Genomic DNA, 26,170 nt, shown 5'->3' with positions numbered 1-26,170 from the left:
CCCCACCACGGTCCCCGCCTCTTTCCCATGAAATGGTCCTTACACATCAGGTGGAGAGAGACTCAGCTTGTGCGCAAATTCCCACAGGCTCGATTCCGTGGCAGCCTCTGGGCTGCTGCCTTGATGGGGGGACCCTCTTGAAGGCGAATGGCTACTTATAGGTAAACGTATGGGCCTTGGCTTCACACACACCTGGGTTCAAATCCTGGCTCTGCATTGCATGACCTCAGCAGAGCCACTCCAACTCTGTGTGCCTCGGCTGCACACTGGGATGGTGCTTTCCTTATGCGAGGGCCGTGAGTAGTAAATGAGAGTGTGTGTGCCCAGTGGACAAGAGCTGCCAGTCACCAGTATGAACACGGCTGCGAGCTGGTATTGTGGTGCTTCTGCATACCCGTGTCCTCACACACTGACTCCTCCCAACGACCCTCAACGCAGGTAACTTTCATGACCCCACTTCACAGATGGTGTAACTGAGGCTCCCACCCCAGGCAAGAGCGAAGGCAGTAAGCATGGGTTCCTACCCTTCCTGGCAGAACAAGCACTGAACCCAGAAGCCGCTGGGCCATCTGAGGACGGGCCATTCACCCTCCTATGGCCAGCAAGGAGATGGCAGAGCCAATCCTGAGATGCTCAGTTAATGTAAATCTTACGCCATCCAGCATGGTGGCTGGCCCACTCTGCGTCTCGAAACTGTGGTCTGCTGAGCTGGGGGGCTGCCCCGTGCCTGCCCCAGCTGCTTGGAGGGGGAAGTGGCCAGGACAGTATAACAAGGCCCTTGGAAGAGGGAAGCACAACCCGAGGCCTGGAGAGGGACAGGTTGGGCCTCAAATCATGCAGACTCGACCATAGCCCTCACAGCACGGGTGGGGGAGTGAGGTGCAGGAGGGAAGCAGAGAAGGTGGCAGGCCCATGCCCAGATCCTAAGCCACTGTAACAACTAACAACAGCTTGTGATACGCCAGGCATGGAAGCCACCTCCTCCTCATGACCTTCTGACACGGCTGTTATAGTTATTTTACCCAGGTTTCCAATGAGAGCTCAGAGAGGCTGAGTGACTTGCCTGAGGACAGACAGCTCCTGAGTATCCGCTTTGAGTGCAGCGGCTCAGCTGGGGCACAGGCCTCAAAGACTACCCCATACTGCTCAGGGCAGGGTTTGGCTCTGTTCGAGGCCCAGGCCTGAGGGACACCCACCCCAGCAGCTGGGACAGGCTGGGACAGGCTGGGGATGAGGAAGTCCTCCTACCTTTCCTAGGCCTCGTCTAAGAAATGCCTGGGATGTTCCCTCTGTCACCAAGCAGGGGGTGAGAGTGGGGCGGTGCACGGTGAGGGCTGGGGTACTTCCTGGAACATCAGGTTTTCACCCACTGGGGCTCTGGAGCCCCACGTCCCCATTCCTGACCCAAAAAGGGAAGAGGAAGGAGTGGAGGCCCTCCATCAGGCCCAAGTCCCAGCCTCAAGTGGCCCCCAAGTGTTTGGATGGTTAAAGGGTCACAGCCAGAGGGACCCCTCTGGCGAATGGCCTCATCTGCATTGAGGTCCCCTCACAACGCTTGAGGCAGATGTTTTAGGTATGAAGAAATGGAGGTACAGGGAGACAGCCGCCTCAGGCCCTTCTGATCCCAGCACTCCTGCTCTGACTAAGAGGGCATATGGCTTGTGAACCTTCCAAAGGATTCCAGGCTAGGAGGGGCCGAAACGGGGGCGTCTGCCACCAGCCTAACATGGCCGCCACAGCCAAACGCCCGCGTCCACGGCCAGGTCTCACTTGGAGGGGGGATGGGGTCCACAGCAGTTCTGCGTGAAGGCTCAGCTCTGGGCAGAGTGGGGAACACGTCCCAGGAGGTGGGCATGGCATGGCTCAGAACAGCAGGTTGTGTGTGGGGTTCCCAGCAGGAGACATAGAAGGAAAAGGGGCCTCTGGGGGCCTGCAGTTCTGTTCCTCTAGAGAGCAGATGTGAGGCTTACGTGCCGACAGGCCTTTCGGGATGGGGGCTGGGAACTTGGCTGCGCTTGGGGAGGAGACCATCTGTGTGGCCCCAAAACTCTGCTAATGGGGTTTGGCATTCGGAAGCTCAGAGGACAGTGACGTAATGGGGTCACAGAACCCACCCTTAGCAGAACTGGGATTTGAAGCGAGGTCTGCATGACTCCGAGGGAGTGTACTGCCACTGAGCTGCTGAGGTAGGAGGGGCCTTGGCAGGGATGGACGGCCCTAGAAGGCTTGGGCTGGCGGAGGGAAGGGGGCCAAAGGGTGACCCTGGGAAGCCTGGACCCTGCCCGTTTCTCCCGGGGGTTCTGTGGACATGGCCTGCTCGTCCAGTGGCTGCTTTAACAAGCGCGGCTGAACACACAGGCCTTGCCCAGGACCACCCGTCTGGCAGGGAAGCCCTTCAGATTATGCCTGAGTTACCTTGGGTGCAGCAGGGAGACGCTGTTGGTGGCGTATTTGTGTCAGGGGAGCAAGGCTCACTGAGAGCCAGGCAAGCACACAAAGCCAAGGGTCCAGTGTGGTAGATTTCAGGAGCCTGGCTGTAACAGTGGGAGAGGGGCTGGGGGTCTGAGGGTTAGTGTTAGTTTTCAGGGTGGTGGGGAAGGAGCTGGTGACCAGAGTGGAAAACAGCAGGAAGGAGGAAAACGACTGAGAAGGGAAGAAGGGAGCACGCCAAGGCCTGTAGGCTGCTGTCTGAAGGCTGCGGGGCTGGAGGGGGCTCAGGGAAGTGGCAGGTGTCCCATAGGGGCTGGGCTCCCTTACTCAAGCAGGAGGCCAGCGGGCAGGATGTCTGGGCATGAAGAGGTCTCTAAGTGTTTCTGGGTAGTGGCAGGTCGGTGGGGAAACGGGAAGCATGGGCAGCATCGATGACTGCAGCCATCTCGCTATGACGGCCCCACAGCAGACAGTCAGCTCAGGCGGGTCAGAGGGGCTGGGGGCCGGGGGGTGGGGGGTGCTGGTAGAAACAAAGGAGCAGGTTTGCAGGCAGGGGGAAGGGCCATGGGGAGGGGGGGTCAGCAGGTGAGGGCGAGGGTCCCCAGAGCCGGGGCGGGGGCAGTGCTGCAGTGCTAGGGATTATAGCTGCACAGGAGCATGGCCCTGAGTGTGTGTGTGGGGGGAGGGGGGAAACAGGAACACAAGCCTGGGGGGGGAATGCTGAGCCCCACTGCAATGTCCCAGGCATCTTCTGCTGACTACTGCCGTAAGGGGGTTCCAAATGGCCTCCTGGCTCTTTGCTTACTCTCACGCTCTCTGCACCCCTCACAAGGGAGTGTGAGCCCCACGGTAACCCAAGCGGTAGTAACACTGGGTGGTGCGTGGCCTCTGCCACTGTCACTGGTGCTAGCCCAGGAATGAGAACAGCACTCAGGCCAGGCACGGCTTGAATACCTTTCATGGGTACTACCTCATTTAATCCTCACGGCCCCTCTGCGCTGTGAACTAATAAGTCCACTTCAGATATGAGGAAACGGGGGCACAGCGAGGTTAAGTCTGGGCCCAGAGTCCCACAGTGAGTGAGGAGCAGCGCTGGGGTGTGAACCAAGAAGCCAGCCCAAGTTCTTGCTCGCAGACTTCAGTGACTAGAGCCCCTGAAGGGACATTTTAGGACCATTGGTGAGGTCCCTGGACCACCCTGCCCAACGAGGGTGTCCCGCAGAGGGGACATGTTCCAACTTTGTATTGTTTGAGGAGCTTGTCCTGTTGGCCCCCAGCTCCAACTCAGAGGTGCCTGAGCTGCGGCAGCCTGCTTTTGCAGGCCACCCTGACACTGGATTCTGGGAGGCCCTTCGTCTTCTGGGGTGTCAGCGTCAGCAGCTCTGCTGATTACACGAGCAGTGGGGTCAGGTGGGCCGTGGAGCTGGAAGATGTCAGGTGAGTATGGTGGGCTCTGGGCTGCGGGCAGCCAAGGGCCACAGTGGGACGGCCATCTGGGACAGGCCTGCGTGAATGTGTCCCGCTCAGCCTGGGGTGTGCCTCAACTCCCCTCAAACTCCACAGATATGAACTTGTCACTGTGGGCCTGTTTGGCTCCAACCATAGAGCTGGAGAGATGAGGGAGCTGCCCGATCGTCTGCCTGCCTGTCCTGCGAGACCTGAGCTCCCCAGCCCAGCTGGGCCGGCCTCTTACCATGTCCACGGCCATCTTCATGGCCTCCTGTAACCCAAAGAGCTTCCCGGCCACCAGGTAGACCCCGCCTGTCCACACGGCACAGGCCTCGTGCACCCAGTGCTCCTGGGTGTCTGCACCAGGCTCTCCTGGGGCCTCCTTGCTGCACTCATGCTTGCGGCTCTTGTCGGCTGGGGCTGCGTCCTCACCACCGTCCCCCCGCCCGTCACAGCAGTAACAGCTCTGCAGCCGCCGTGACAGGCCCCGCGCACTGGTGCGGAGTGAGCCCTGCTTGGCCGGGTCAGCGGGGCCGTCAGCCTTGGGGGGTTTTCCGATGGCGGCGGCGTTGGCGGCCGCAGCTGTGCACTCAAGGCCTTTGAATGTTCTCTCCAGGGGCAGTGAGCCCTCCTCGCAGGTGCCCTCTGGCCGCACCTTCTCCTTGAGTTTTGGCTTCTTTTTGGGGAGGCAGTGTTCTGGGTAGTAGGGCCCACAGAGGTCCCCGAGGTCCTTGAAGTTGGCTGGGTTTTGGCAGAGGCAGCAAACAAGGCAAGCGGTACTTAGGGCCTTGGAAACCACGGGCCCCAGATGCATGGTGGTGGAGAGGGGCAGAGAGGGGCGCGGCTGCAGGACGGAGCCTCCAGGGAGCGTGGCCAGGGGGGCCCCGGCCGCATCTAGGGAGGACAAGGAAGAGGAAGAGGAGGCCGAGGACGGGGGTTTCCTGTGGGGCTTGGGCTCCTCCCCAGGACAGTTGACAACAGTGCAGACAGTGGTGAACGCATCTCGCTTCTCAACCCGCACGAAGGGCGAGAAGGCGGGGGTGCGGCTGTCTGCCCGCAGCCGCTTGCACGAGGAAATGTACTTGAGGCGGATTTCAGGTTCTGCGGGATCGAGGGGCAGCAGCTGCTGCTGCCGCCTCCGCTTGGCACGCCCCTTACAGGGCGAGGAGGTGGTGCTCTTGGCCCGGCCCCGAGTGAGCCGCTTTCGCTTGGAATAGCTGCCATAGTTGGCGTGGCCTGGCTGCTTCTGTGCCCTCATTTGGGGCTGGCAAGGCCGGCCCTCGGGGGGCTGGGAGGCCAGGCCCAGCTCCTCCATCTTTGGCTTCTTGCCTCCTCCACCAGAGCTGTCCTCACTGCCACCTTGCGTGCCATTGGCCCTGTCTTGGGGAGTCAGGAGCAGAGCAGGGCCTAGATGGGGCCGCTTCTCCAGGGGGCCTTTGGGGAGTCCCAGGGCTCCAGCCCTGCCTTTCCGGCTTCTCTTTTTAGGTGCCAGGGCAGCCCCCCCAGGCGGCAGGGCCTCCGGGGACACGAAGGCCTCCGTTTTGAAACAGTCAGTCGAGGACAGTTTCTTACTGTTCACGAGTTTGCCTTTCAAGGATCTGTTGGCCGTATTTCTGCACACCGGGTCGGACCCCGAAGCTGCTGGGAGCTTCTGCCCAGTGCCCACGTTTAAAAGACCTTCTTCTGCCCCCACCGGGCTGCCCCCAGCACTCTTGAGCCCACGGTCCTTCTCAGAGAGGGACGGGCTCAGAGGGTTTCCGGGAGGGGTCCCTGGCGCTTTACACGCGAACTTCTTCAGGCTGGGCGAGGTGATCTTCTGCACGATGGCCTCCAGCTTCAGACCCCGGCCCTTCCGGGGTGGCAGCACCTTGGTCTTCATGGCCCCCTGAAAGGCCGCCCTCGAGGCCAGCTTGAGGCAGGCGTCAGGGGCCTCTAGGGGCAGGGGCTTCTCGGTGGGTTCACTATTGCCCTTGGTGGGCTTGGCTTTCTTGGGAGAAGACATCCTCTTGAAGAGGGTTGGGGAGCCTTCGGCCCTCTCCTCCTTCATGTGGCCCCCACTGCCGCTGGCACTGCTGCTCCGTAAAACCAAGTTCCGCTTCTTGGTGGGGACTGGCGCCATGAAGGCCGACTTCCTTTTGAGCGCGTGGAGGGGCCGATCAGAGAGCTTGCTGCCTGCACTGGGCTTGGGGACCCTTGCCCGCTGGCTGGCCCTGCCCTCCTTCTGGGGGCTGCAGGAGACCTTGAATGTGGTGGGCAGATGGTTGTTGACAAGGAGCTTCTTGGTGGCGCGGCAGTTGGGGACTCGGCTTTCCGAGGGCCGCCGCCGCTTGCAGTGGAAGACCTCCTGGGTTTTGGTGCGGGACCGAAGGATCATGGAACGCTGGTCTCTGCCCGGGGTGCCAGGCGAGTCCGTCTCCTTCGTCTTGGAGCCCATGGGGCTGCTGTCAGAGGCCACGGGCAGGGCGGCCGGGTTACTGGGGCTAGAGGCCGCTTTGGGGGAGGGTTTCCCCACCCGCTTGCCCGACTTGAAGGCGGCTCGCTGCTTGCCCCCCAGTTTGTCTGGGGGGGCAGGAGTGGTGGTCAGTCCTGGGGGCCCGGGTGTGCGGGGCTCGCTTAACGCCGTGAAGGAGCGAGTGCACATCCTGGGGAGCCCTTCTGAGGCCCCCCGGCCTGGGGCCCCTGCCCCTTCCATCTGTCCCTGTGGGGGCCCTGTGCAGGATTCAGGGAGCAGGAGGTCTTTGGGCAGCGCTGGTGCCCTGCAAGGGGAGTCCTCAGCCTCAGGAAGCCCCCGGTGCACCCGCCGGCTCCGTAAACTCTTGCCACGTGGCACAGGCTCTTTCTTAGCAATGGGCGCCTCGGGCACAGCAGGCTTATTTGGCTTCTGGGCCAAGGAGGCATCTGGGGTCAGGGCAGTCGGGTCCCCCGGAGCCAGTGCCCCATCAGGCCCTTCTTCCCCGGGCTTCATGTGGGATAGCGAGGACTCAAACCAGCTCTGAACCTTCGACTCGGCACCTACAGTGGGGCCCAGAAAGATGACCGACTCCCCGGACAGGTGGCACGGGGAGCCCCAGCCGGCCTTGGGGTCGAGCACCTCTACCTCCTCCTTGGTGCATATCAGGGGGGCCTTCGGGGACAGCGGGTCCTGCATGCCGGGCCTGTGCTCGGGGCTGCCCAGGAGCTCGCACAGGGACGAGTACTCCTCCTCGGCCTCCAGGTCCTCCTTCCTGCTGGGGGGTGGCAGTAGCGGGAGGTCCCCAAAGTCGGAGGCGGAGCAGCAGTGCCGGCTGTCCTCCAGCCAGCGCTCAGCCTTGCCCACGTCGGGGCACTGCAGCAGCCCGCCCGCCTCCTCCTTCACCCTGTCCGCCGCCTCCTGCTCCGCGTCCCGCGGCACAGCGGCCTTCTCCCCAGGGGGCTCCTCCTCCTGGAAGCCCAGGCAGGCTGGGGTCTCGTGGGAGCTCTCCTTGCCGGTGCTGTCCGAGGCCTTCCCGCTCGGCTCCAGCCCCTTGGTGAGCTCGCTGGGGTGCAGCCCCCACCGGGGACAAGCGTCCCCCAGGTTTTCCTCGGGCCAGGCAAAGGGGTTGGCACTGTCTGCCGAGCTGGCGGTGGTTGTGTCCGGAAAGCAGTCAAACGCTGCTGCGGTGGGGTCTGAAGTGGCAGCCCCGAGAGTGGGCTTGGTGCCAAAGCAGAGGGGGCCAGCTGTCTTCTTGGGATCAGGGGTGACGAAGCCCACAGAAGGGTCTTCAAACAGCCCCGGGCTGAAGTCCTTGGTGTTGCCGCCCTTGTCCAGCTGTAAGGACTCGGGCAGGGCCTCTGGCTCGCCTGGCCGCGGCCACACATTCTTGGCCACGGAGTCCAGGCAGGCGCTGTGGTTCTCCAGCGCGAAGGGCGGCTTGCTGGCGTCCTTGGCCAGGCCGGGCGCCTCGGCCCAGGCCTTGTCGGGCTTCTCACCGATGGCCTCCTGCAGTCCCAGGATTTCCGAGGCCAGGTCCTCCTGTGCCAGGGCGCTGAGCAGCAGCCGCGGGCAGTCCCGCTCGCCCGCCACAAACTTGGAGAAGCTGTCGAGCGGCAGGCTGCTGTGCAGGCTCTGGAAGGAGTCGTCAGACTTGGTGGACATGTCATCAGGAGAGGTCACGGAACAGGTGGACACGGACTCGGGCTTGGCCTTGGACGTGCTGTGGACTCTGGCGGGGCTGCCGCGGGCCTGGCTGCAGTACAGGAAGCTGCGCTCTAGCGGGTCCTCCGAGCCGCTCAGGTAGTCGGCCTCGGGTGGCTCGGCGTGGCTGGACTGGGGCGTGCTGCTCAGCGGCTCTGACAGCGGCGTGCCCGCCTGCTCGGCTGAGTAGCCGCTGCCCTCGGGGCTGCAGTGCTGGCTTTTGTGCTGTTCCGGGGTCCTGGATACCAGGTTCTTGACGCCCTTCTTCTGTGGCACGGCAGCCTTGGAGAGGAGCAGCTGCTGGACCGTGTTGGAGATATTCTCCACCTGCGAGGTCAGGGCCGTGAGGCTCTGCAGGCTGAGGTCCGACAGCAGGTTCTCAGGGAGCTTCTCCTTCGGCAGCGGCTTGCAGTTGCCAGCCTGGGTGTCCACAGAGCTGGTGGCGTCGGTTGGGGAGGGGTTGAGCAGGGGCATGAAGTGGCTGTGGTCGGTGATGCCTGCAGGGAAAGCCCCGGTGCTGAGTGGCTGCTGGCTGTAGGGAAAGCTCTCCAGGTTTGGCATCAGCGGCGATGGGGTAGAGCTGTAGGAAGGTGAGCGGCCCACGGAGCGTGCAGGCGAGTGGCTAGAGCTGGGGCTGAAGGTCTGGTAGTACTGCTCTGGGGTCCTGACGGCCGAGTCTGGCTGGCAGTAGCCTGGGCCTTGCTGCCCATAGTGTTGGTACTTGGCGAGGTTTTGGTAATGGAGGGTTTCCTGGGCATGGTGCCGGCTCTGAAGAGCTTGCTGCTGCTGCTTCTGCTGGTCATAGCTGAGGCGGCTCGGCTGATAGGCATGAAGATTCTGGACTCGCTGGCCTGGGGCCAGGCTGGCGCTGGCACTCAGTGGCCTGTCGTGGGGCTGGGCAGACGGTGCTGTGCAACTCTTATAGGAGTGGGCGGCCTGCCCGCTACCCTGGCCGGTAGAGTAGGTGGAGGAGGCGGGGAAGGACTGAGACTGCTGGGTAAAGTGGCCGCCCTGGGGAAAGGGCAGGGGCGAGGCAATGTCATTCTGCAGTTTCTGCCTCTGGAGCTTGGGGTAGGCCAAGGGCTGCTGGGGCTGTGGCAGCTGGGGCTGCACGTGCAGGGAGTGAGTCCGGAAGGGCAGCTGGGCACCCTGCTCCGGGTACTGCCTTCCTGGGGGCACTGCTGTCTTTTTCATCAAGTTCTCATCATATTTCCCCACCCCCCCTGACAGGGGCTGTGGCTGGGGAGGTGGCGGCTGAGGGGCCCCCCAGGATTGCAGGCTCTCCTCGCCGGAGTATCGCCCTGGGTAAGGGCTGCTGTCCTGGACGCCGTAGCCAGAGAATGCCGGCCTCCCCTGCAGGGCCTGCTGCGAGGGCAGCCCTTTGCTTCCGCGCCCAGTGCTGGCAGGCGTGCTGGCGCTGCCCTCGTAGCCTGCGTACGGCTGTGGGTTATAATAGTCCTTGGCCAGCAGCCTCTGCCGGTCACAGCTCAGCCCAGCCTGGCTTGGCTGCCTGTAATTCTCCAGGCGTGATGTCTCCTGTGAGGTCTGCTGGTAGTTCTGTTGTTTGCCATGGAAACCACACCTTTCTCGAAAAGACTGCATGACTCGGGCTGGTTATCTGTGAAAACAGAAGGGGAGAAGGAGCAGGCACAGGGAGGGGAGGGAAGAAGGACGGGCATGGAAGGGGGCAGAGGGAGAGAAATTCAAATGGGCCATTTCCTTTCACCTCAGAAAGCCTGCCTCCCACCCCTCTCCCTGCCCTGCCTCTCCCTGAAGCTCTTAATAGTCCCCCCTTTGCCTGAGCCTCCCCACCAGCTGTGCACATATTGACAACTTGTGTCAGGGAGGTGTGCTCTGTAATTCCTGCCGACATGGCTTGCAGCTGAGCCTTGCCAAGGATGGCTGCCTCGGAGGGAGAGAGGGAAGGAGGTGTAAACCGGTTGCCCGGTGCCAGGTTGCCCTGAACTGCCATCCCACCCTCCACGTGGTTGGCTCCCCGCTCCCTCCCCCATCCCACCACTCCCAGCCCTTCCCCGACAGCTCAAAATCATTTAGCAGAGTAATTCCCGCTCCCAAGTCCCCTGGGGCCACTGGATCCTGTAATCTAGTCCCTGCTGGATAGTGTTCAAGCGTGACCCGGCGGGGAACAACTAGGGGAAAGAAGCAGCTTTGCCCCTGTCCCAGGGCCTGCAGCGCACGCAGACACACACACACCTCTATCACTGCCGAGCCATCTGGAATCTCTCCGTTCCTTCTAGCAGACGTCTGATTAGGGGCCTCTGAACCACTGGAGACATAAAACATCCCTTCTCTGACTCCCCGGAACGCAGGACGGTGGCACCTGCCTCCTGTTTTTGATATCCTAGATGCGCAAACAGATTACGTGGCCACAGTGAGGGAGCGCGCGGTAATGGGGGACAGAGCTTCAGGCCCCTCCTGTGTGCAGCAGCCCAGCCTTCCTGGCGGCCCCTTTGGCCTCTGCAGGGTCAGGACCAGGGCACATCAGGCTCACAGCCCATCTGTTTATGATTTTAGGGGCTGGGGCTCCGACAGGGTCTAACCTACCCCAAAGCAGGGTCCTGGGTCAGGGCATGACCAAGGGGTGGGGAGTGTGGGCTCACAAAACAGGCAGGCCGTTCAAGTCCAGGCTATAGGTTCTCCCAACTGACTGGGGGCACGGTCACCCCAGAAGATCCTCCATGGAGAAGAGGAAGAGCAAAGAACGCTCCAGGCTGGGGAGATCCAGGGGGCTCAGGATTTACCCACAACCACACCAGCTGGGGTTGGAAGAAGGTGGCTCACTCAGCCTGCACATCTCAGGCCCCCAGGAGGGCACAGGGGACTTCCCAGTTCCCATTCCCAACGGTGAAAGAGGAAGGGGTGGTCTGCCTCGGGCTACAAGATTCCAGGGTTATGAGGAGACACAGGGAAGAGAGAGAGACGTGCAGATGTGAGAAGAGGAAAGAGACAGGATGATGTGGAGTGGGGGAGGGGAGGGACTGCCTCCAAGAGGTCCAACCCACCCCTCTTCTTCACCAGATGCCCACCTAGATACCGTCCTCAGTGTTGAAGGCTGACCAGGGAGGGGGAAAGAGGAGGGGCTCCAGCTAGCTGAGCAGGGCGAGTCCAGGGCAGCCAGACAGCCCCCAGGAGCCCACCGTCCTGGCCCTGACTCAGGGATGGAGGAGGTGCCATGGCTGCAGAGCGGGGACCAACGTCCCACAAGGCCAGCTGCTGCCCACGGACCCCCGTCAAAGCAAGCAGGCCCCATGCCGACCGTGGCCTTCCCTCCCGCCTCTCCTTGGGTTTATCTCAGGCATCCCCAACAAGGAGAAAATTGCCCGCCCTTCTGACCCACTTCAATCCCATCCCTGGCAGCTCGGATCAAACGTTACAGTAGGTGCCTGCTGCTACACGCCAGCCCAGAGGAGCTAGAGACAGCTCTGGGCCCCCAGCCAGCTTGACAGCTCTGCGTCTCCCGACCCAGCCTCCACAGGGAAGGCACAGAGAAGGGTGCCGGCCAGACCACCACAGGCCTGCCCTGGCAGGCGGCCCCATTCTACCCCAGGCAGGCAGAGGCCACCCCTGTGCTCTACCCTCCACCCCCAGTGCTGTGTTTATGAGCCTGGAATGCGCAAGCCCAGGCCCCATCTGAAGGCTGCGCTTGCCTCATATATCTGCACAAATTACATTTCGGCTTTTATTAGTCCCAGACCGCTCTCATTTCCTGCTGAGTGTCCTGTGGATATCATTAACATTTCTACAGCTTTTATTTTTTTCACATTCTCCAAAACGCATTACCCAGAAACATTATTTAAAACGAGAGAGTGCTATGACCAGTGTCCGCCCCCCCCTTTAATCAGTCCAGCTGCTGCGTCTTTTAATTTAGCCCGAGCTGTATTGCAGGCGGGTTTCCCAATACACATGAGCAGCTGGATGTGGAGAAAGCATCTCTCTCTAAGAAAAGACAGTTCAATTAGAATACCAAAAGCCCAGCACCTGATGGAGAATGCAGGCAAAAATGCTCACCCCAACAGCACCCTCCAACCCCAGGCGCAGGGAGGAGGAGAGAGATGCAGGAACAAAGGCCTCAAAGACGCCTCTCCTCTCTGAGCCAAGGAGGTCCCACTAAGCTCTGCCAGGAGAAAATGGGGCTCTGCGTCTTTAAGAGCTGCCTCAGGCCTGCGACGGCCTCTGTTGTTATTAATTATTATGATTACTTTTCAAGAACACTAGGAAAGGACAAGGAGGGGGACAGGGGCAGGCAGAGGGGGTGGGGTGGGCAGCGTCAACAGTGGGGGGGGGCAGAAAGGCACCCTTGGCAGAAAAATGGTGACCTTTGAGCTTGGGAGGGGAGGGGGGCAAACTGAGAGCTTGGCCTCTGTGGGTTCAGCTGGAGGGCGAGGGGTGGTGGTCAGGCGAGGGCACCCCCCAACATCCTCCCGGGGCTCCTCTGGCCCAGCCCAGCCTCGCCATCCCTGCTTCCCCACCTGCCTCTCCCAGACACTTGGTCAAGGCCTTACCTCAAGTTCTTGCCCAAGTGGGAAGGAGGGAGGGAGGGAGGAGGCGACTCTTGAGTGTCCTCCAAGCACTAGATGCATTAGCACTCCTTGGACAATTCCTGGAAGTTGGTCTTCCCAGGCTAGGCTCAGGGTGAGAGACATGTCCTGCAGCTGGTTCAGGGCCCCAGGACTTCCCCTCGCCCAGCTAAGGGTCTCTGCTCCCCCAGACCTTTACACGGCCATGCACTGCGGGGAAGCAGAATGGAGGCATGAAGACAACCCAGCCCCCCGCAATGCAAGTCCAGCAGGGGAACCTGGGAGCAGCAATTCTCCCAGGCGAAGGCCTCAGCCCTCTCCCTTCCCCTCAGAGGAGCTATGGAGCAAAAGGGGGCACCCGTGGCTGGAAGTACCTACGCTGCACAGGTTTGCTCAGTGAAGGCTGACTGTTGTGCCCTTTTACAGAAAAGGGTAAACTTGAGCGAGGCAAGAGCACTGCGTATGAGCTCCCCCTCCCCCAGGAAAGTTCCTCTCACTGGACAACTACAGCAGGAGCAGTGACCAGACTAAGGGTGGGCCACCGCTCACCAGGACCCCACACCAAGAGTCCCCGTTTTAGAGGGAGCATTTTGGGGCATGACAGACAGCAAAAAGGTACTATGAGGAGGCAATGGGCGTGCTGGCAGCTCACATTTCCCAGGTACCCCGACAGCCAGGTCAGGCCCCCCTTTTTACTCAAGGAGCCTGACCCACCTTAGGGAGGTCGACTCGTGGGCAGTGGTGGTGACTGGCCACCTGCTGTTACCATGGCAGCCTCACAGAGAGGTCCCTGGGCCCACAGCCTCTCCAGTCGCCAGGGTCAGTCCCTGGTGAAGTAAAGGGGTGTATTGTGAGCTGTAGCTGCCGCAGCTCCCACAAAGGGTGCTGCTGGGGCCCGGCCTGGAGACTGTGGCTGGAAGTCTTTCCTGAGACAGAGCTGGTGATGGAAGACAGGAAGGGGACTAGGGAGATGGAGAGGGGGAGACAGAGAAACAGAGGCAGAGAGAGGAAAAAGGGAGACAACCAGAGGGGGGAGAGGGAAGGACGGAGAGAGAAGGAAGCATTCTGCTCTCCTGCAGCTGCTCTGGCCGCTGGTTCCATCCCACCCACTTACCCAAGGTTGTTTTATGACCCGGTTTCCTGATTTGTAGCTGCAGGGAAAATTTTTAAAAAACCCAACCCACTCAAGGCCTGGGACCAGGAAAGGGAAAGTCACCTGAGTCAGGAGGCTGGGGGTGGGGGTGTAGCCACCTCAGGCCTCCCCATCTGTGATAGATGATGACTACTAAATATGAGACCTCCATGAAAACTACAGATCATTAGCCAGGCTTACTGCTGTCCAGCCTGTGGGGTCTATTTTGAATTCTAAGGGCCTGGCTTGAATGAAGGAACAGAGGTGCTTCCAAGGAATCCACGAGACAAACAGCCCAGTGCCCACAGGTAGGATCCTTGGGCCAGGGGCCAGTGAAGAAGTGGGGACATGAGCCAGCTGGGAGAGCCCTGCTTGGGGCAGAGCGGGGACCATCTTGGGGCATAAGGAATCCCAGAGACAAGGCAGTCCCCACCCCAAAGTATGGCCTCTTGAGACCACCCCATGGAACACACTTGGTATGCTCCCCTCCTCATTCACCAGCACCCGTTTATGCTCATGGGAAAACTGCATAGGGATCTAACAGTCCCCTCTCTGTAGGGCCAGAGCAGGCAGGCTGGTTGGGAGGCCTTGGGGGCTAGAGATCCTGAAGACTAAGGGGCAAGCAATGGGGTGAGCGGGGTAGGAAGCAGGAAGATCACCCCAACACCCTCTCCAGATGTCCAGGGAAGGGACCCCAGGTAAGGCTGGGATCCCAGGCATCTTCGGAGCATATATGAATGGGGAGCAGAGGCTTCTGGATTCTCCGGGTGTTTGGAAGGCCTTCCCTCAAATCCCAGCAATGCTGCTTCCCCCGAGAACCCAGCTGCAGATGCAGCAGAGACCTACCTCGGGGTCTAACCCACCAGGAAGCCGCCTTGCCCCGCCCACCTGGCCACACCCCACTGCACCCAGCTTAGTTCTTCTGGGCACGCCTGCGGTGCATGTTTGTTCCCAAAGCACCCTGCCCAGTTAGGAAGCCACAACCCCATTTCCAGGAGGAGTCAGTAACTTGTGGAGTTCCCACAGCTCAGACACAGGGCAGCAGAGCTGAGTTCTCCACTTGGCTCCCTGACTTCTAAAGCTGTGCCCTGCTCCCGACCCTTCGCCCACTGCCCCAATACCCTCTCTGGGATGCAGGGGTCAACAGGCCTGTAAACCCAGGCCACCTAAGCCAAAAGGGCTCACAGTCTGGGGAGGCGGGGAAGATGGCCAGCCTGGCCCCTCCCTGCTGTGAGGGGTGGGGGGGGGGGTCACAGGAAGGGATTCTGCAGCAGCTCTGCTGTTGGCATTTGAGGACCCTCCTGGGGTGGGGTGTCAGGGGGAGAGCTCACCTATTATCAGCCCCAGACTTACTAGTCTCTTGTGAACAACAATTGTTTTTAGATCATTTATTCAACAAGACCTCCCCCCCTTCCCCCATCTCTGTTAAAATGAGAAGAAAAGGGAGGTGGGACAATTGCTGGGATGCAGACAGCTAAGAACCCACACATTGAGAGCCCCAGGCCAGCCAGATCAGGGACGGGCCCAGAGGCTGGCCTGGGGATCCACAGGGGGTCCCCACAGAGGCTCCCAGTCTGCTCCAGTCTCCTCCCTCCACCACACCCCCAGAAGTGCCTGACCTTGCAGGTGTCTGCTGGCCTTGAGAGGAGGCAGAGAAGGAGGGCCCAACCTCTCACCCCAGCCTGTCCTCGGCACCCCATGTGCCCAGAGGGACCATGACTTCCTTTTGGAAGTGGAGGCACCAAGGCACCAGGCCTGTGGCTTCTCTGGTTGCTGACTTTGAGGCCTTGGGCAAGCTTTTCCACCTCCCTGAGCCTCAGGGCCTTTGCATACCTGCTGTTTCCTGCTGGGTACCCTCCTTAGCTACAGGCTCCTCTCACAGCCTGGACTCCTGTCACCTTCTGTGGGAGCTTTCCCTGATGACTGTGTTTGAAATGGCACCCTGGCACTCTTTCCTTCCTCCTCCAAAGTGCTTCTCTCCTTGTAATAAGCCATATGGCTGGCTGGCTGGCTTCGTTATCGGTCCTCGTCTTCAGAACACAAGTTCCATGAAAGCAGAGATTTTTGCCTGTTTTGTTCACACAGCTGTATCCCCATTTCCCATCACAACATTGCTGAATGAATAATATGTAGAATGTCCTATTAACCCTATGAAAATCTCCAGAACAAGCAATCGGGTAGTGGTAGAGCACAATTGGATGGGGACAGGGACTCGTGGCCACAACTCCTCCTCATTCATCTGACAAAGAACACCCTCCCTCCAGCCTGGCAGGCAACGCACGTGTGTGAAGTGGGCAGGTGAGGGGGGAGGCCAACTGGGCACGAGGGGGGAGCCCCACTCAGCTCTGGTGAACTGCTGCCTTATGGGAATGAGGAGCCAGGGGGCCAGAGTTTGAGGTTTTTCCCTTTAAAAAGCCAGAAATCAGGACTTCATAAAAAGGAAAATCTCTTTTTTTAAAAAAAAAAGTTATCAACCAAGTAAAACGGTTAACACCCCAGAGTTCAAGAGAAGCCATCTGTGGGCTATATTTGATCACAACTCCCAGGTGTCACACTCTGATGTAACTGACACAGACAGAATTTCACATGGGCAGAGGCAGGGGCCTAGTCGGGCAGGGAATATGGGCGTCTCGTGTGTGCTCAGGAGCACTCGGTGTTCAATGAGAAGGAATGAGAGCAGGAAGGGCATCCAGAACCTTCCCTGGCCTCTGGCAGAAGCCCCGAGACCAGCGCTGTGGAGTGGAGCAGAAGGGTGAGCGTGGCAGGCTCCAGGAGGCAGGAGCTCAGCAGCCTTGGAGAGGAGGTGCAGAGGTGGGGGAGCTGCAAAGGCTGGGGGCAGGAGCCTGAGGCCCACAGAGGCACTGGATGAGGCTCTGCAAAGATCCTTGGTGGCACTCATCACAGCACTAATTGCGTAATTAATGGTATAATGAGCAGTTTTACAGGAGCCTCCTGCACCAGAATGTAGCCTGCTGAAGGTTAGGTCCCAGGAATCTGTTAGATCCTCAGCTCTAAGCCTAGAAATTGGCCCAAGTAGGGCCTATTAAATATTGGCTTACTGCCGGATGGATGGACAGACGGGATGAGCGAGGGGTCGTCTCCAGGTCGGGTGCATTACCTAACCCTCACCATAGCCCAAAGAATGCCACCCAGAGAGAGGGTCGATGATGACAGTCCTGGAGGCCAGGACATGTGCAACAGCCAATCTGGAAGGAAAGACAAAGCTTATGCTCTGCCCTCCACAATCCCTGGGGTCACAGCCCCTCCCAAGCCCTGGTCCATTTGCTTGTCAAGCCCATTTTCTGCTCATCTTACAGTCTGCTGGGGGTGGGGGGTGGGGGCGGACAGCTGGGTGCTGAAGATAGAGGAAAAAGCAACATGTCCTCTGCCCTCCTTAGGCGACAGACAACTGCCCGGGTGTGACACCCAGGAAGCTGTGGGAGTGCGGAGAGATGGTGACAGGAGGAGGGGAGAAGGGATATTAACTATCTGAGGAAGGGAGAGGACCCACGGGAGCATATTCCAGGTCAAACCTCCCCCTCATTTAGCAGAGGGATTAATGGAAGCCTAGAGAGGGACAGTGTCCAGCAGGACTGAGGTCCCTCTATATCTGTGTCCCGAACTGCCTGTTTGTCAACCAGAAAATGAACTCAGGGCTGGGGCCAAAAAGGTGGGGAGGGAGGGTCTCCTCCTGGACACCGCAGCTTGCAGGAGTCAGGGAAAGTCCTCCCTTCCCCAGCCTGGGTGGGAACCACCCCCGCTTTCCTGCCTTTGACCTCCCGCCCCCCTTTGCAGCATCCTGACAGCCTGGGAGGCGCAGCACGACAGCCCCTCCAGCCCGGTTCCAACTGGGGGAGCCGAGGAATTGGCATCCCCTCCTTCCCCGCAGCCCCTAGGGGAGGAAGCCGCCTGTCAGGCCGCCACTGCGTGTCAAATCCTCTTGCTGCCTAATTGTGAGACGGCGGCGTTTAGAGAAACGCTTTTCTGGCCGCCTGCCACACCGCAAACTGCTTGGTATAATTTTATTATTAAGGATAGAGAAAAAGAGGGAGGGGGGTTGGAAAGGAGAGAGAGAAAGGGAGAGAGGAGGAAATTGCTTAGTCCAAGTCAGCTGGTGGAGAATTCTGTTCAATGTGAAAGCCGGGACGTCTTTCCAGTTGGCAAGCTGACTTCGTTAATTGCGCATTCAGTCTCTACTTAGGGTAATTGAAACGAAGCGGGGCCCAGGTCTGACAATTAGGGGCTGCGACTAGGCCATTAACACTTTCCGCGACCGCCCTCCGCCCCCGATCGATACCACGGAACCTTTGAAAGTGGGGGCGGGCCATGGGGGCCCCCGCGAGAGCCCATTCTGGGGCCGGGGGCAGGGCCCCACACCGAGGCGTCTGCTGCACCGGGGCTGCGGGGCGTGCGCCCGGCGCGAGCAGGGTTAACACGGCGCCGCGAGTCGTGGAGCCCGGCGAGGGCCAAGCTGGGGATGGGGAGCCGCGCAGGGCGTGCGGGGGTTGTTTGTGGCCTCACCGCCCCTCTGCAACAGATGTTTCAGCCATGTAAGACAAAGGCAGAGCGCCTGCTGCTGCCGGCAGAAAATCCGCAGGACTCCCTCAGGGGCAGGTAAAATTTCACCTTCTATTTGTGTTACCCCCTTACACCCTCGTCCGCCCCTCCTCGTTTCCCGGCCTCTGCTCCAATCCGGAAAGCGCCACCAAAGGCGCCGCGCCGCCTCCTCCGCAGCCCAACCCGCTGACCCCAGCAAGGTCACCGCGACCTCGGGCTCCACTAGCAGCGCACCCGCCCGTCCTCCGCTGGCGAGGGGCGCCTGTTCGCGCCTGGCTGCCTCCTGGGGCGCCCCCCGTCCACGATCCACGGTAATTGGAGGCGCCGGGAGAGGAAGGGGGCGCTGCATTCGCCAAGAGGCGGAGGCGCCGCTGGACTCTCCCAGCCTCCCTCCTGCCTGCGCAGGGACCCCGGAGGGCTTCGCCCCCGCCAGCCCCCATCATTCATCTCCCTGATTCCCGCTGTAGCCGCCCTCGGAAGTCAGCCGAGTGAAGCAGCTGTTCCTTGCACACTCCACTTGACCAAAGATGATGATAAATGAGGCCCGGGCTGCGTCGGGGACGCGGCGGAGGCCGCGAGGGGCGCGCAGTGCGAGGCGTACAGCCCACAGCCCCCTCTCCGAGCCCCGGGGAGGGCGAGGACGCAAATGACAGAGGCAGAGGGGCAAAATCAAAGGCCCGCACTTCCCTGCCGGCGCCCCGCACCGCCCCAGCACCCAGCCAGGAGAAACCCGGAGGAGAACTCGTCCTCGCCGCAGCCCCTCCCTCTCCACCCCTTCCCCCAGCGCCTCGGTCCCCCTAGCGCCCTGGCCCCCACCCCTCGTGCCTCAAACCTATTAACGCTCGTAAATAATAAATAATGGAGCGCTTCCCTCCGACCGCGCGAGGCTGCGGGCGGCGGCTGCTGCCAGCTGCGCCGGGTCCTGGGGAGGGGGCGCCCCTGGCCGGGCGCGAGGGGCTCGGGCGCGCGGCCCCGCACACGTGCCGCCGCGGCGCGTAGGCAGGCACCCCGCCCCGCGGAGGAGGGGGAATCCCGCTCTGCCCTCCCCAACGCCACCTCCCCTGGAGTCCTCTGGCACCGAACGAGGCGAGAGAGCGCGCGCGAGCTTCCCAGACGGAGAGAATTATTTTTAACCTGCCCCCCTTTCCATAGCTGCCTCTCGGGTTTGCGCGCCCGCCCGCCCGCCCGCCCGCTCCACCAGCCGAGGCCGCGGGCTCCTCACCTCGCTCGGCGGCTCCGGACTCTGAGCGCCTCCCCCGGCCCGCGGCCCCCGCCCCTGCGCGGGCATCGCGCAGCTAAATCTCAGCCTGGAAAGGACCGATTAGGAGCCGCGTGCCTTTCTGCGAAATATTGGAACCGGGTGGGTTGGGGGCGGGGAGCCCGGCGCTGTCGTCCCCTCGCCTCCCTCCCAGCTCGCAGAGTGGCTGCTAGAGGCGGCTGCCGCTCTCCCTCCCCAAACAGGGGGAGGCCGGCCCGGCGCGCCGAGCACCCCTCTGGTGTTCGGCCTTCTCTCTTCAACGCCCACCCTTCTTCAGTCCCCGACGAAGCCACAGCTTCTAACACACGGACCCTCCGGCAGCGGCGGCGCCAAGTGGGGCGCTGCCTCCCCCACCTCCAGTCTCCTCCCTACGCCCATCCAAACAAACACGGCATTTAAACAGCAGCGGGTTCACACACCAGCAACTTCAAGGCAGACCCTGCCCGTGCCCGTGCCCGAGGCCATGCCCGGGCCTCGCTCCCCCACGCCTCCCCCCAGGCCCACCTTCGCCCCTCCCTCCAGCCCCTTCCCCTCCAGGCCCGGCTCAGACCCCGCCCCCTTCCTATGGGGAATGAGGCAGCAGGAAGTTCAAGTCCACTCCCATTACCCTGCTCTCCAAAAGGCCACCCACCCAAACCCCAGCCTGTCCTCCCCGAAGGAGGGGGCAGCAGAGGAGCTGGCCGGGCCCAGAAACCCCCTGCAGGCTGTGACTGGATCAGTCACTTGACATTTTCCAGACTCGGCTTTGTGCCCTATCCTGGAGCCCCACAGGCCAGGGCCCCCTGAGCACCTCCCTCCTGAATGAGGTTGGGGTAAAGGCAGCCTCTGCAAAACGGGAAAACTGTGCAGGAAGTGTAGGCTGAGAAGAAAGGAAAAGGGCATTCCAGCGGCGAGAAACTGCCTAGCTTAGTGGCAGGAAAGAACATAGCCAGTTTGGGAACCTGAGCCGGATTTCTCTCCCCGGCTCAGCTGGAGGGTGGGGGAGGGCTGGGCCCCCACCCGGAGGGAGCAGCCTGGATTACCAGAGAGGTAAGAAGCCTGGCAGGCTGGGGGTGGGGGAGCTGCGTATGGAATACAGATGTGAGGACAGCAGCAGCTGGGCTTGCCTGATGACACCCTTGGGCCAGCACCTGGGGCTGTGGGGGCCCAGCCTGCCCTGAGCAGGGCAGGTCCAAGAGGGAGGGTGCCCTGAGCACATGCAGGGCCAGGCACCGCTGAGTAGGGGTTCTCAAGGGGCTTCAGCCCCTCAGCCCAGCTACGAACAGGGCCTGGGCCCCCCCCTCAAATCTAGGAAGTTCTCAGTAACCCTCCGACTGTCGGAGCAGGTATAACCGCAGCAGCGGCATCAGAGGGCATGCTGTCTTGTCCCCTTCTATGGCCCAGGGGCTTGATAGATTTTACTTCTAGCCCTCAAACTGCCCTTCTAGGAGGTGATACCACCTCTCATTTCACAGACGTGGAAACTGCATTTCAGACAGCCATTCTGGGGCCCCCTGCTCTGGGCCCTGTGGCTAGGACCTCAAGGCTGTTTGCTTCCTGGCAGCTGGACATCAGGGAAGTGCCCTGGGGCTCGATGGCGCAACACAAGGATAGAGGACAATGAGGCCCTGGTTCGATCCTTTGGAAATATCAGAAAGCTGGTTTTCTTCGGAGAAAAAAAGGGCAGGGAGATAGAGAGAGGAGTCACACGGCCCACCACCACCCCCTTCCCCCACCTGCTTCCTTCTGCAGATCCAGTTGCCCAAGGCGCCAGGCCTCCGATTGCGGGTCCCCAGGTGAGGCGTCGGCTCCTAGAGCTGCCAAGTTATGGCAGTGAGGCCTCTGGTCCATACAGGCCTCATTTTTCATCTGTAGCCTAAATGTAAATCTCACACAGCCACGTACCAGTCCTCTTCAAATGTGTGTAGCTGTTGTTGTGATGAATAAATTACAAATCCAGTTGGGGCCTAGAGGCTTTGGATGGGTATATCCTGCACCCCCAACACAGACTAACAGCTCCTGTTTTGATAAGGGGTCTCCATCTCAAGGCTGGGTTCAGCGGGGTGTCCCCTGTCTATGAACAGCTGGGAGCTCCTTGTCCCCACATCCCCTCTGTGGGGACGGGAGCTTCCACTTCTGGGCATGGCTTGTATGGACGGCACTCTGTCCTCAGCTTTCCCGGGTGGGGTTGGATCCTGGTCAGCCCCCCAGACACGTAGCCTAGTTAGTGACCAGAAGCACTGACCTTTGGGGAAAGCAAACCACTAGCCACTGCTCTGGAGGCAGCCGGGGGCGCCTTTTCTCAGGATGAAAAATATTTGCTCTTGGTTTTCGGCTGCCGCCTCATGCTGGCTGATTTTCCTCTCTGCACACAGCAGTGAAATGTGAAGGTGCTTATGAGTAAAAACAAGGCGAGAGGGCACACTGTGTAAGCCTAGCATCCCGCCGCCTGGAACAGCGTTGGTTTTCTTCCAGGGTGAACAGGAGACTTTCTGATAGTATGCTATGCACTGGTTTTAAAGACCGCTCTCTCTTCCCAGGCCCACCTCCGACTGCACCAGAACTTCTAGAACCCCCTCCCTCTGGCTTCCAGTCACTCAGCATCTGGGGGGGAGGGTCTCTTCCGGCTGTACGCAGCTAACTCAGCTTGCCCCCAGAGCAGACTTGTTCTGGAAAGTTGCAGGAGACTCCTTCCTGGCTAGTTCTTCAATGCTGGAATGGAGTGGCAGGCCTCTTCAGGGGCAGGACGGGGGTGGGGGGGTGAGGGGGGGCAGGGTGTTGAGCAATATGGCGGGGGGGGGGGGTCTGCTCTGGAGAGATATCAGCAGATTCACAACAGCCAGGCCAGCCAATTTTGAGGATTCCGAGGTGTTTGGCTGTGTGGCTTTACGGTGAGGGGAGGCATCATCGACCCCCCACTGCACCTGATGGTAAATGTCTAAAGCCCTGATGCCACACAGCTCTGTATACTATCTTCCGTGTGACCTTGGGCAATTCACTTAACCCCTCTGAGCTTCACGGTCCTCGGCTGAAACCTGCTCTTATTAACACCACAGGACAGGGTTCTGCGGAGACTGAACGAGATACTGTGCTTGGCACCTGGTGGAAGCTCAGTGAAGGGTAGTAACTGTCCGTGGCGGATAGGGACCAAGTCTCATACTGTTTTCTGTCTCCCAGGGAGCTGCTGTGTGTGTCTGGGAAGAGCAGGTCTTCAGCAAGGGCTTTATGAGGGACAATGACACCCCCAGAGCCGGGGAGGGCTGTTGGGACTGAGGGTTCAGGCCTGTCCTCGGGCAGACGGCCCGTCCCCCATGGCAAGTGGGTCACCTTTCCACTGGAGTCTCAGTGTTTCTCACACATGTGTGCACATCTTAGTAAGACGCATATCCTGCTGTGGTGATGAGGCCCCGGATTCTGCAGTCGGCTCCCGGGTAAGGCCCATCCTGCCCGCCTGGGGACCGCAACCTTCACAATCCTCCCCGTGGGTCCCTGAGCCCTGGAGGCGGCTGGGCATCCCGGCACCCTTTGTCTCGGAGCTGGGAAACCCCCGGGCTCTGTATTCAGCACTGCTTCCTGGAAGCCTCGTTTTCCTAAGCTGGCAGTCACTTCACATCCATGCCTCCTGGACTTCAGTGTCCCCATCGGGACAGCAGGAAGCCGGGATATGACGATCCCACTCTTTCCTTTGACGGTTCCCTGTCCCCTTTTTCCTTCCCTGACCCGTCCCAAAGGTACAAGTCTGAGACCCCAGCATCAACCCCAGGGGCTGGGCTGCCACCCTAGGGACTGTAGTAAATACACGCAGACTAAATACATAGCAGTAAGTTCTCTCGCACTGCCTGATGTCCCGGGCACTGTCCTAGTAAGCACTTGGCAGCTACAAACCTCATCCTCACAGCAGCCCCGTGGCGTGGGTACCGTTATCCGCCGCGTTTGACGAGGACACAGTTCAGACACCTGAAGCCCACTGCCAAGGTCACAGCTGGTTAGGGTGCAGGCCCTTCCGGGGCCAGACGCTGGGGCTTTCTGGCCTGACCCCCAAATATGTCCGGCCTTTGAGGATTTCCTTTGGGGAAACAGCCCATTTGATTTTCTTGGCATACCGCATCCATCTGGCTGGCGATGGGGTGGGGAGAGGTGCCCGGTCCAGTTGGGGATGTGTGTGTGTGTGTGTGGGGTAAGCTGGTGCAATCTCTTTGGAGAGCTTTGTGTCAATATGGACCCAAATAAAAACTACATGTGCCCTCTGCCCTCTACCCGGCAGTCCTGCTCCCAGCCAGGCTCAGAGTGGTCTGCACAGGGCAATTAACTGTGATGTCCTGTGCAGCAGTGAAAGACTGGAGAGCCCCTAAGTGTCCATCTGCGCGACGAGGGCACTACTTTTGGGGAACTCCTTACAGTGGAGCCGTAGAGAGAGTGAGGAGGGGCTTCGTGTATCAGTGCAGCGTTCTTCAGGGTGGGAGGGGAAGGCACAGCGTAGAAAGTATGCAGAGGTGCCCTACTGGCATGAAAGCAGGGTTAATTTGATTTTTTATTTTTTATATGATGAGCACATGACACCTAGTAAAGATTTTAAAACTTCTTATACGGATAAATATCTGCCCTCAGGTTACGTAAGATGGTTGAAGACAGCCTGGTTTCAGCTTCTGATCTGGTGCAGCCATGTTACTGCTGTTTCAGTCTAGGGGTGACCTCAGTTTCCTCATCAGTAGGATGGGACTGGGTCCTGCTGCCTACGAGTCAGTCCCGGAGTGGGCAAAGGGCAGGACAGGGGGCATCCCCCCATTTTACAAATGGAAACTGAGGCTCCAAGTTAGGGAGAGACCAGACCTGAGTCCCCGTACAGACTCTGTCCTTATTCCTGGGTGCACAGTCTTGGGGGACACACAAGCCAGGACTGGCTCAAGCCCGAGGCTATCTGGACAACCTTGCTACCAGGGCCATCAATAAACCATAGGCCTAGTGCTCACAGGGCCCACTCTTGGTTTTACATGCACAGTTCTCTCCACTCTATTTCCTCTGGTAATATGCTCTCCTTTAATCATCACGACAAAGGTAACACATTATAACATTTAAAAGCAGAGGCCCTTCCATGAGGCCCTAGGACTCTGGGCGGTGAGGGCGTGGCTGATAGTCGTCCAGGAACATCTGGGACCAAATTCTGCCTAGGACACCCTCAATCTGTGGGGTCTTGGCAGGCAACTCCAGTGCCCATGCCTCAGTTTCCTCCTCTGTGAAACAGGAGTTTAGTATGTCCCTCAGAGGGTGGTATAAGAATTAAATGAGATAATGGCCTGAGTCGTCTGAGCAATGCCTGGCCAGGAGGTCCCAATGAGTGAGCTATTATTTTCAAAAGGTAAATATTTAGATAATTTTTTATAAAAGAGGGAAAGGTCAGGAAAATCCCTGATCCTGGTCCTAGCCGGCTGTGGAGGTGGGGCCAGCAAGGCAAGGCTCCTTGGAGTGACAGGAACCTGGCTCTGGCCTCTGGCCCCAGGAACAGCTGGTTCCTACCCGGGTCAGCGGATGCGCTATCTTGGCACAGAGGCCCGGTGGGCAGTGGCCAGAGCAGGGTCCAGCCCTCTGTGTTCCCTAGTTGGCAAGTTGGGCGGAACAGGCTTGGCCAGTTGGCTGGAGGCCCCCGAAGCCCCAGGCCCATGAAAAGAGGGCTCAGAAAGGCTCCTGTGTTCCACCCTGTTCCACAGCTGGCTTTTTCCAGACCAGAGCCTCATGGGTCTTTGGAAAGAACATCCAGTACCCGAGCCCTGCTGGTGACTCGCTGGGTGACCTCAGGTGAGTCACTCCACCTCTCAGGGCCTCCATTTTCTCACTCATTAATGGGGATCGTAATAAATATCTGCCTCATAGGGTTGACCAGAGAACCAATGAGAAAATGGACATGAAAGTGCTCTGTCATCATCGCCCTCACAGCCAATCTTCACAGTATTTCCATGTGTAGGGCCCCGCTCTAAGATGCAGTCTGCGTATCGTAACTCATCCTGCAGATAAGGCAACAGAAGCACGCAGCTGACGGGCAGAAGCACTGTAAGAGGCGAATAACGGCGGCCTAATATTGTTATTCAATTCATGGCTGTGGGGTCTGGCCTAGGATTTGAAGCTTCAAACTTAGTTTCGGGGGCAGCTTTGGCCCAGGTAGAAAGGTCCGGGAGGGAGTACTGTGCTGTGGTTGGAGGTGACCCCGTGGCAGGTACTGGGGCACCAATTGCTCGCTCAGGCCTTGGGATTTCAAGTCCCATGTTTCCTGGGTGCCCTCTGTGTGCTGGGCATCAAGAGAAGTGCCTTCTTCCCTGTTTTATCATTTTAATCCCCAGAGTAACTGTGCAAGGAACACATGAGCACCCCCATTTTACAGACGGCACAATTAAGGCCTGGAGGCAGAGGGAACTCCTTGGTGAGCAGTAGTATTTGGATTTGAACTTGGACTGTTTGGCTCCAAGTCTGCTCCTCAGCCCAAGGACCCGGGCACAAACAAGAACTGTGGCTATCGGTATACCCCCTGGAGACGTGGAACTTTGGGGGCTGTAGGAACTCCGGGGACAATTTGTTGTGTCCCAGGCACTGTCTTTGGAGCACCTGACCTGCTGCTTCTGGACCTCTGCCTTTATTCCAGCTTACCCTGAGCCACAGGAACCGGGCACACCATTTTACAGACA

At 59.8% G+C, this 26,170-nt stretch overlaps 1 protein-coding gene across 6 annotated transcripts in view; it reads right to left on the bottom strand.

Annotated features, from left to right (window-relative positions):
* RAI1 (retinoic acid induced 1) overlaps positions 1-26,170 on the bottom strand; it is a 116,789-nt gene that overhangs the window by 6,325 nt on the left and 84,294 nt on the right. For 3 of the 6 annotated variants that reach the window (XM_081029654.1, XM_081029655.1, XM_081029656.1), the window contains one exon: positions 4,124-9,650. In XM_081029654.1, coding sequence (XP_080885780.1) covers positions 4,124-9,634 — 5,511 coding nt within the window. In that variant the 5' untranslated portion in view covers positions 9,635-9,650. Of the gene's footprint in view, positions 1-4,123; positions 9,651-10,246; positions 10,395-13,786; positions 14,184-19,481; positions 19,753-26,170 lie in introns of those variants that run through there. The other 3 variants (XM_081029658.1, XM_081029657.1, XM_081029659.1) reach the window with 3 other exon arrangements.

The sequence above is a fragment of the Rhinolophus hipposideros genome, assembly GCF_964194185.1.
Source record: "Rhinolophus hipposideros genome assembly, chromosome: 20".
Lineage (NCBI taxonomy): Eukaryota > Metazoa > Chordata > Mammalia > Chiroptera > Rhinolophidae > Rhinolophus > Rhinolophus hipposideros.
This window is presented reverse-complemented; position numbering and strand designations above follow the sequence as displayed.